Raw genomic sequence first — 10386 nt, forward strand, 5'->3', positions numbered from 1 at the left:
TAGCCGATTTTTCTGCAAAAGGACTCCATACTTCTGATCCTTTCTCCAGTCAGTTAAAGGACGTGAAAGGTGGCTGAAAGCTTTCCACAGTGGTCTTGATCCTGCCTGGAAAGGACCCAAGCAAACGGGGCAAGTAGCAGAGAATTGCCACAATTAACCCAAGTTACCTGTTATGAAGAAGCAAAGGTTTTGTAGTGTGCATGGGTGCAGAAACCTTTTAAAATTTAACCATATAGGTATCTATCAATGTAACAGCTGTCCCAATAGGGGTAACTGCCTATGTTCAGGAAGGGACATGCAGAAGTCTGATTAGGTAATGAGACTGCTAAACCAAGTAAACTGTGTTACAGAGAACATCAGTCGCTCCATTCTCTTAGAAAGCGTGCTTTTCTCCTCCAGGCAATGTTGCAAGTTAAGAGGATAAAATGTTCCAAAATCTGAGAAGTTAAAAGCGTCCCTCCTCCCCCACTTCTCCCTTTTTTATGGGATCTGATTTAAAATAAACTGACATAGCAACCAATTATATTTGGCAAATGGAGATAGAAAAGCAAACATTCAGACTTCCTGGACAGGGAGTACAACTGGCAGCTTTCCTAAGTGTGAATAATAAAGTGCATGTTGTCGCAGTCAGATGGGTAAAAGCTTGTTTACTGTCAATAGATGAGACATGTCCGTTTTGAGCAGTTCTGGTTCAGTAACATGAGATACATGAAGCTGTTTACACGAAAAAGACAGATGGGGAATGCCCCTTCAGAGATAGTTTAGGTTTCTTTACGTCCTTTTCATGAATATTCTTTAAAAAAACTTTGCTACAGATTAGCTAGGTGTTGAGGAAATAAAATGCAGGAAAAATCAGCCAGACCAGATGTCGTTGCTAGCCTGTGTTCGTAATGTCACTGTGATTTGGATTTTTTTCCGTGAGGACACTGAGAATTTGTTACTGTTCAGCGAGTGATTGTGGTGTATCAGAGCTGCTGATTGCGCTCTAGAAATGAGGTGCTGCAGAGACAATTGAATTGCAGCGGAGGGAAGGGGGCTGCCATCCCAAACCGACGGGAAGTTGCCTCCTAAGAGGCTTTCCAGAGGAGCTGGGAGGAGTAGAGCGAGCTGTTGGGCTCGCGTGGGGACTCGGTCACTGCGCCTGTCACTTTGCCATAACATAAAAACAACATCTGTTTAGCTTATAAATGAATTTATGGTTAAACGCGTGCAGATTGTATTGACATGCCGAGGCTGACGCAAAGCTGTGTGCGATCGTGTGGTTTGTAAAATGGGTGACAGCGGAGCGGGAGGGCGTGGGGGCCCGGCCGGGGGAGCGGGCGGCCGCCCTTCCTCTGCGTGGCTGTCGTGGCTTCTCCTCCTGCTGCCGGGGATCCGGCTTCGCTGGCTCGCTGCTTTCGGATGCCTGTGTTCTCTTGTTTTGTTGTAACGAAAGGGAGTTTGCTTATCGCTGCCTTTATAAATATATCCTGTAGTACAAAAGGAAGGAAGACTTGTACACAAACAACTGGAGGAGAAGGGAGCAAGTCGGGAGAGGAAAACATCCAAACAAGGCTTATGAAAGCTTTTACAGCTCCATGACACAGACATCGATTTTATACAGCTTATTCTGATGGGTTGCAAAGCTGTTTCCAATGCAAATTCGAGCTGAAACACATTTTGTGGGCAGATGACCTGCTGCATGTGAGCAGAAATCTGCCGCTCGTAGACAAGTTATGTAGTGCTTTCTTACACTGGGAAAAAGAGAGTCAAAATCTGCTCACAAAAGTAAATGCTGGCCTTAGCGCTGAATTCAAGAGCGTGATCCTGACCCTCTTTTTAACCATTTCACTGGCCTCCTGGGCAATGTGGTTTAGTGGTTTAGTTTGTTGTTTTTCTGTCCTGTCCCGTCCCTCCTTTCCTCCCCATTCCACAACCAGTGGGGTGTAAGGCAAGAGCTGTGCGTTCTGGGGCCTTACGTGCACTTACAGCTGTGGCTGTGGCAAGAGCTAGCATTTCTATTACAAAGAGCACTTGCAACCTCTGCTGTGAGAAATCCTCAGACCTCCCTTGTTTGTAGCAGACCTCTGAATACCAAGCAGCCTGCAGAAGGACATTTTCTGGCCCGAGACGCAAAGCGTTAAAGGCACGCTTCCTCCACGGCTGCATTCCAGAGGAGCTGGGGGCTCTGGCAGCTGGGCAGCAGCACACGGGGCATGGGGATGTGCCAGAGCAGCTCCTGTGGGAGGAAGCTGGCTCGTCCCGGTGCTGTAACCCTCTGGATGCAGGCTGTGCCTCTGGCCTTCAACCTGTCACTGAAGCAATCGCTGGGAAACGGGAGCTCTACCAAATCCTGAGCAGGGACGAAAAATTGGCCTCAGCAGATCTGGCCCGTGGCGTCAGGTTTCGGATGACCTCGGGCAATGTGAAGCAGGAGATCTGCACCGTGTAAGCTCATGAGGCAGGAGGTGTACCAGCCTTTGATGTTCCCCAGTCGTTCCTGCCCACAATCCGGCAAAACATTTCCATCTTGCTCCTTTGCTGGGAGAGCAGGCGTGCTGGTGCTGGCTGCCACATTGGGTCTGCAGCTCAAGCAGCAGCAGTCTGCCTGTGTCACCGTGCTGAGATCAGAGGTTCACATCCTGAGAGAGGAGCTCAAGGGAGGAGGCAGCTACACTGCACGTTATATAAACTTAGTCCTGCCATCTTGAAAGAGACTATTTTGTAATATTACTAAGGTTGCGGATTTGGGTGCTGTAACTTAAAAATTGCCACAGTTAACAGTTTCCTACATGGTCTCAATGTGATCTTTTGGGCATTCACATAATGATGCCATTTTTACTTCCATGCTAGTTGAGAGCTGGATTTTTTCCATAGGAACCCAGCTCACAGGTGCAGAAGGAGTGTGAGGAGAGCAGACAAAAATCTAGGTTTTATCAGGAGCCATAAATCTGGCTTTAACTCCTGAGTGCTTGATTTGGCAATCCAAATAGCAAAGGGCTTTTAATTTATCATTTGTAAACAATTAACAAGAAACTGTAAGTCTTGTTCTCACTACAGGTTATAAGTGCTACACATACTGCAGTAGCTATAGGGGAACTTCTTGCATGTTGTATTCTGAGTAAATCAAGTCAAGCTTGCAGGGTGGCCTGTTGTTTTTCTACATGAAGAAAAACTGGCTATGTCTCAGGATATGTGGTATCCAGCTGACTGAAGAACATTGTCTTCAGCTCCACTTTTAGTAAATATGCTGTCCCATAAACTGACATTTAAACTAAAGCCTACATTCTATTTGCTTTTTTCCATGAAAACAGCAAAGCTATAAAGGGGTCTGAGTCATGTAACGGGACCCATGTGAGTGACAGCTTACAACAGAAGATGGACAGTGTCTATCTTGGCAGTTTCCATCAGCTGCTTTTAAAATATGTAAGAAGATAGCAGCATTATTTTCCCCATGTGCATAGCAATGCTAAGGTGCCAAAGTCTAGTAGCACTTTTTAACAGTGCTCTGTTTGAGGTCTGTCACCCAAGACGTTCATTGCATGGAAATACAGGCCACCAGCAGAGGAAGACTGGGGACGAATGGGTTATTGCTTTCTGTGATGACTAACATTTTCAATTCCCTTCTCCCAACCCCCCTTTTTCTCTCCCCTTTCCCTCAGGGGAAACAGCGGGAAGACAGCAGGTCCCCACGTCCCCACCAGCCTCGGAGAACAGCAGTGCAGCACACAGCATTGGCAGCACGCAGAGCACCCCGTGTTCTAGCAGCAGTGCAACCTAGCTCCCGGGGAAGGCGGCTGAGGAGCAGCATAGGAGTGTAGAGGTTCAACGGACTGTGTGTGGACACAAGCTTTTTAAAGTTGAAAGGATTGGTTTGGTTGCTTTTGAAAAAAATGAGGAGGGATTTTTCTACAGGAAAAAAAAAAAAAAGACTGATTTTCTTTTGGGGAAGCCACTGTGTGTGTGAGTGTGTCTATGTGCACACAATGCATGGGTAAACGCAGCCTGTTGGATCTTCTATGGCATGTTGTGCTACGTGTGACAAAGCTACTCATTTTACAGTACTGCAACCTGTTCTAGAGGTCCATGGGCCCTCAATGTGAAATCTATGCCAGTTTGGAGAAATGCTGCTTTGTCTATACAACTTCTTTCTTTCCCTAAACCTTCTCATTGACACAAGGTATTCATTAAGGGAATTCAACAAGATAAGCAGAACAAAAATGGTCTTGGGTCAAAGGATTTCTATTTGTCTAAGCAAGAAAGCCTTAAGGTCAGATCTCTTTGGTTAATAACATTTTATTACTTCAGCTATGTTTATCCACTTTTGAGTAACTAACCTTTGTTTTGTTAAGCTTACAGCTACAGCATCTCATTTGCTTTCCTGTTGTGTTTGCAGCTTCAGGTTTGTTCCAGGTATTTTTGTTTTAATATGCATTGATTTGCTAATTGGAGAAGAGCACACTGTAACATTCCCTTTCTTGTTCTCTGGGCCAAAGCTCTTTACTAAGAGATTTTTTTTTTTAATCTGCTATACCAAATACAGGCACACACAAAAGTTAAGACAAATAATGTTCATGTGCACTAATGTAGATGTGTGTCTACCTTTAATGGCAGTGTCTTTATGCAAATAGATGTATACCTAAGTATACAGAGCCTAACTTACCACTTTAACAACTGGGAAATTAGCTCAGTGTTTCTTGCGTACATAAAGTATATAATGCGCATATATATATAAAAATAAAAACCCTGTCTCATCAGTTTATAATAGGTAGATAAAGATAAAAAAGCTGATTTGGTTCTAATCCTTTAGCTAGCCCAAATTTCCTTCGAAATAAGAGATGGTTTTGAGGGCATAAAGAATGTACAGTAGAGCCTATTGTTTGTGCAGAATACTGCCTATCAGAATGAAGCTATTCTCTTAAGATAGTTGTGCAGTTGTTTGTGCCAACCTGTTGTATGAACATTGCAATTGGACAGTCCCAAAGTAGTGTCAGAACATGGGAATGGCAGAAAGGTACTAATTGTCATGGTATTTTTTTAGTGTCGTTGCCATATCTTGACCTTCAAATCGATGCCAAATTAGAAGAAAAAAGACACTTTTAATGTGTAACTGTTTGACTGTTATGTTGCCACTTTGTAAATGTAATGCATTCTACTGATCCTTCTCCTTGGAGGAAAAATGAGCATTGTTTTCCTCTAAAACTGAGATGTGTAACTTTAATTTTAGTGAAGGTTACCTGTGTTCTGCAAGAGGAGAAAGGAATTCATTACACTAGAGTGATAGTCTGCTCTGAAGTCTGAGCTGCAGATTTCTTTTGCTGATTCTACACTTATACCTTGCTGATGCCAGGATGGTCAAAGTGCAAGATACGCAATAAGATGTGCCCAGGATCAGATGGAATATTACTCACATTAAATAAAATCTGTTACTAATCCTGCAAACATTTATGCATGTAAGTAACTACGCGCCTCATCCTTGCTCGTACAAGAACATGCTCAACTCCACACGTTATGGCTATTCTCAGAGGCCATGGAGATAGTTGGTGTGTAGAGTTACACATATGAAAAGTGTTTTCTGCTACCAGGCCAGTGAGTAGTCCTGGTAACATCAACAGGATTGTCACGGAAGCGTAGTTATTGTCATGCGTAAGGGTGTGCAGGATTGGCTGTTACGAGGTGTCGGGAGGATGAATGTGCTACCTGTGTGGTTGAAAAGAAAGCGCTTTGCCTAACCTTCAGCAGAATGTATTGTATAAGCATATTCTATGTGTAAAGTCTTTAAAGATGTCTTCAAAGAAGACTAGAGTCTTTTAACTTCAATCATAGCTATATTTTACTACATTAAATCTCTGTATAAAGATATATTTAAATGTTTTAGATAAATGTAAGTTACTCTATATGAAATGTTTAATTTCAATTACTGTGAAATTTACATATTTTGTAAATTCTTTTCCCTGTTTTAACCCTTTCCTTCCTCAGATACTTTATGAAGTAGTTTCTCAAAGAAAGTATTAGATTTGGTTGTTGGGATGGACAGGTTGAAAACTTTTCTGTAAAATAGATAATTGTATATTTTTGAGAGAAACATGCTGCATTGTCAATGTTTTTTATCAAAAATTTCCTATAATTTTTAAGTAATTTACAGATTTATATTTACCGTTGGATAAACCAAAAATATGTAGAGATCAAAGATTCGATTTGTTGACTTGTATTTGAAATACAGTTTAAGTTAATTCACTGAACTTGGTGTACTCAGCTATTTAATTCAGAAATTTTAATCAATCTGAATTAATTGTCTGTTGGAGGTTACGAAAACTACATATAATTTCTCAGTAGATGGAACAGCCATTTCTGCTTCAAGGGAGAGGGAGAGAGAGAACCAAACCTGGGCATTCCCAGTTAATAGCTTTATTACAAAAATGTATAGTACTTTCCAGCAGCTGTTAAACTGCCTGCAGTTCAGAGTACTGATACACCTATAAGCTCTACTTTTATAGCAGCCGTTCGTCTCTACTGCAAGTTGCTGTGTGTGGTGTGCTGAGCTCCCGAATGCGTAACCGCAAAGCCACTGGTTCCCACCTCTGTTAAACCTGGCCTCACCGTGCTGGACTTCACATGGCCAGATACCCGTGGGGTGTGGAAGGCCAGCAAGACAGCCCTGTCCCCGCGCTGGGCTCTAAGGCAGGGCTTCGGAGGGGCAGGCTCGGTGGTAAATTTCAGCATGAGGGAATCGACTGTGAAGGAACTTCTTATGTAAGAAGGGGAGGATTGGGCTTAAAAGGGACACCTTCTGTCTGTAAAAGCTATTAGTAATGTACTTAAACTCTGAAGTAGACTGCTCGTTGTGTCATGCGTCGTCTAATCACTAACTCTAACCCTTTACAGCATTTGGTTTTGAACATTACTATATTCATGTTTCAAGAAGTCAGATCTTTCTGTGTTAGGCTATTTTTGTAGCATTTTCCACATGGAAATGGATTTTGCAAAATGTCTGTAGATGTTGATGATTGTAACTCTCCCCCTGCCCTTCTCTAACCATTTCTCCTATATGTACCATTCTTTCTGTTATGTATATCTACCTCATGCCTCGCAAGAAGACTGTACTGTTGGTTGTGCTGACAGCCCTTCATGTGAGGTGACTGTTCTGCCCTGTTGTCGTTTGTCATTCATGGGGATGTTATCGGATCTTCGCTGCCATGTTCCTACCGGTTCCAAATGCAAGTCTTACTTTCAAATAAGTAAATTTCTTTAAGACCTAAATGCCAGATGTTTTTTTAAATCGAAGAATGGGAGAGATTTACTTGCTAATACCTGTGGCCAGTCTGAACACCCCATTAGTATTTCATATTGCGTTCAGTATTTCAGAGACTCATGGAAATGCATAGTTGTACAGTTTTTATAACCACAGTGTCATGTCATCTTAGTCTCTTGTGCATAATAAAAAATATATCAATTTATTAATAATTGATGCCGTGATTCACTTATTGAAGTTGTACAGAGCCAACAGCAGTAGATCAAGTTCTGTCTCACTGCCATGTCTTCATCTCCTCTAAACTTCAGTGGGAATTGTGGGTGTTCTGGCAGGATCTGATTTTGTGCGACCACTTGATTTCTCCTTTCTGTGTTCTTTTGTCCACTGGTTTTGGCTGGCTTCTCAATATCATGGCTTCTCACAGACAACAGTAGATGTATTTAGTTAATTGCTGCTGTCCTTGACACAGCCTCAGTCCCATCCTGCACAAAGCTTGGCTTGAGCATAGTCAAGCCTAAGGGTCTGCTGTCAGTCCTCTAGCTGAAGCAGCAGAGCTCCCTTGGGCTGTTGTACCCTTGACTTGCAAGTACACTGGAGACGTGTGAGCAAGGCTGAGATGTGTTTTCATTACTGAAGGGTCTTCCTGTGCTAGAGCAGATAGCTTGGCCATGTATCAGCAGGGCAAGGACTTGGGTGTTTACTATCCTGCTTATTGCTTTGTTTCCTGTATTTCATGTGCAAAATATTCTTTATGGGCACTCTGGGGGAGCCAGCATCCGTGGTATTTCCCTGGGTTATTCAAAGGTTATGGTTATTAACTCACAAAAGCGTTCCCTAAGAAAGGGATCTAAAATGTTTAATGATCACGTTTAAATATCAAGATTCCTTCGGTACAGAAAAGGCTAGTAATTAGAAGCAATTGGGAGCTTTCCTGTTGCCTGTGACTTAGAACTCACAGAGGTGCAATAGATCTATTGCTTCATAACAACCATATTTCAGTTTCTGCATTAAGACAATTTTCTTTCCTTGGGAAATGAGCTCCATAGAGCTGACTCTCAGCATAAAGATACTAGACCTGTTCTACACCTTCACCTTTAAGATTTGTATTTTGACTGAAACGTGCTGTGAAAGCATGATCAGTGTCTCATAATTTTAAAATGCAATTACTAGCCAACAAATTGTGATATATTTGCAAGAGTATTTTTAGACATTAAAAAGTAAGAGTCTTACCATGTTACAGACTAAGCATTAATGTTGTGTGTGTTCGTTTCTGTCAAGCATTTGTGAGTGAAGGGAGCATTTTGGAGAGTCAAAAAATACCAAGTGCCCGTTTCTGGAAAAACATAATCCAGAGCCCTTCTAATTTAGACAGAATTAAATTTGTCACAGCATTCCCTCCAAGACAATATAAAAGGAAAAGGAGCCAATATTTTGATAAATTTTCACAGCTGTCACTTTGTAATTGTAAAGCAGATATTTATGAGGCTGGAAGTCTGTTTGCAGCTTGTTTTTTGTACTGTATTCCCAGATCTCTGGCCCTAGACCTGGCCTTGTGAACCTGTGTGCATTTACACTATTTGAATTCTTTGCATAAGAAAGATCAAATTACATCACTTCACCTACCCAAAGAAGGTTATGACTTAAATTGCATTTTTGCAATCTCTCATTTCCTAGAAGCCTTCAGGGACTCACTGCAACATGTCCAGAAGATGATGTGCACCGAGGTGGCTCCAGGCCTGCTGTGCAGCCAGTCTCGCCTGCCTGGCATCTAGTTCTGTGCTCCGCTGCAGTTTTACTGTGTTTAGGAAAAGTAGAGAGAGGCATTGGTTTACAGATAGCTGAGGAGGAAAAGCAGCACAAAAGTGTTAGTCTTGCAGTTTTTTAAAATGACAGATTTTTTTTCCATCCAATTATTTTGGCACGTATATCTGAAAAATTGGTTAAAAAATATTTGGGTGGAGTCTCTTTTTTGCTCTGCTGTTACTGCAGCTCGTAAACCGCCAGCTCTACTAAAGAACATGCTGTACTGACAAAAAATTAAATCAGTATTTTAAAAATCGGAATGTTGAGTCTTAAGCAGAGAAAGCTGATGGTATTTAAAGACGCTCTAAGTGGCTCGGCAAACTCACTCTGGTTTTTGTCAGCCATGTAAATTTTTTATGGTATGCCTGCTAAAATCAAAGTGCAATCCCTGCGAGCGGCTGTGGTGTTCCCAGTTCTCTCGGCATTTAACTTCCAGATTTGCTTTGTAAATGGGGTGAAAGGATCAAAAAGTTCTCAGTCTGCCCTTTACTGCAAGCAGCCATATCCCCTGGGGTCGTAAGAGCTTGGGATGTAGGGAAAATCGTTGCTCTACGCAGTATTTTTATTGGTCCGTGATCCTAAAAGTGATTAGTAACATTAGCTGTTAAGAACGGAAAATAAAATAAACAGGAAGATTTAAGAGGATCATACACACAGGGCATTTGCAGCAGGAATATTTAGGTTTTCACAAAATTTTTAGGTGCCAAAACATGTCACAGAAAATTTAAATCACCGGAAGGAAAACTGTAAAATAGCATGAAGGAAGCAGTTAGGACGCGTCTGGAAAGGGGAGGCTGACGACGCGCGCCACGCTTCGGCCTGAAAGGAGCCGGCGCTGGCAGGCTGCCAGGCCCGAGGGCCTGCGGGGGGCACGTTACCTGTCGCCAGGGGCTCGCCCCTACTGGGCGTCGGGCGTCGGCAAACCGAGCGGTATCATTTTTGGCGAGACTCGTGATACTAACTTTGGGGTATGAGATAGGCCCTTTACTGACAGACTTTTTCAGACAAATAAGGCTTTTGTGTCAGCTGCGCAGCCCTCTCCGGCTTTTGCTTCAGGAAGAAGGGCCGTGAAATACAAAAGGCTCCGGTCAGGAGCCACTGAACCAAACGACAAACGGCAGCGCTGGCCCTTGGGATGGCGCGTGCTCGCGTTGCGAGGAGGAGAACAGGTAAAGCGCTAGTCCTGCCTTCTGGGGAACTCCTCCACTGCTAAAACCATGCTTAGGAGTTAGAAATAAAAATCTCCGTCAGGAAGGGGAGCAAACTTCTGCCTTTCCACATCCAGCTCCTGCAGGAGCCGGGGGGTGGGCAGGCAGGTGGAGGGGCAGCCCCACCGCGGGTCAGGGTGAGAC

The 10386-nt window shown here is 43.0% G+C and overlaps 1 protein-coding gene across 1 annotated transcript in view; it reads left to right on the forward strand.

Moving 5' to 3' along the window:
* The window catches only part of TGFBR3 (transforming growth factor beta receptor 3), a 104735-nt gene extending 100852 nt beyond the window's left edge, over positions 1-3883 (forward strand). The window contains exon 16 of the mRNA XM_082003126.1: positions 3642-3883. Coding sequence (XP_081859252.1) covers positions 3642-3760 — 119 coding nt within the window. The 3' untranslated portion in view covers positions 3761-3883. The remainder of the gene's footprint in view (positions 1-3641) is intronic.
* The last annotated feature ends 6503 nt before the right edge of the window (positions 3884-10386 follow it).

Source organism: Phaethon aethereus, assembly GCF_964289735.1.
Source record: "Phaethon aethereus genome assembly, chromosome: 8".
Taxonomy (NCBI): Eukaryota; Metazoa; Chordata; class Aves; order Phaethontiformes; family Phaethontidae; genus Phaethon; species Phaethon aethereus.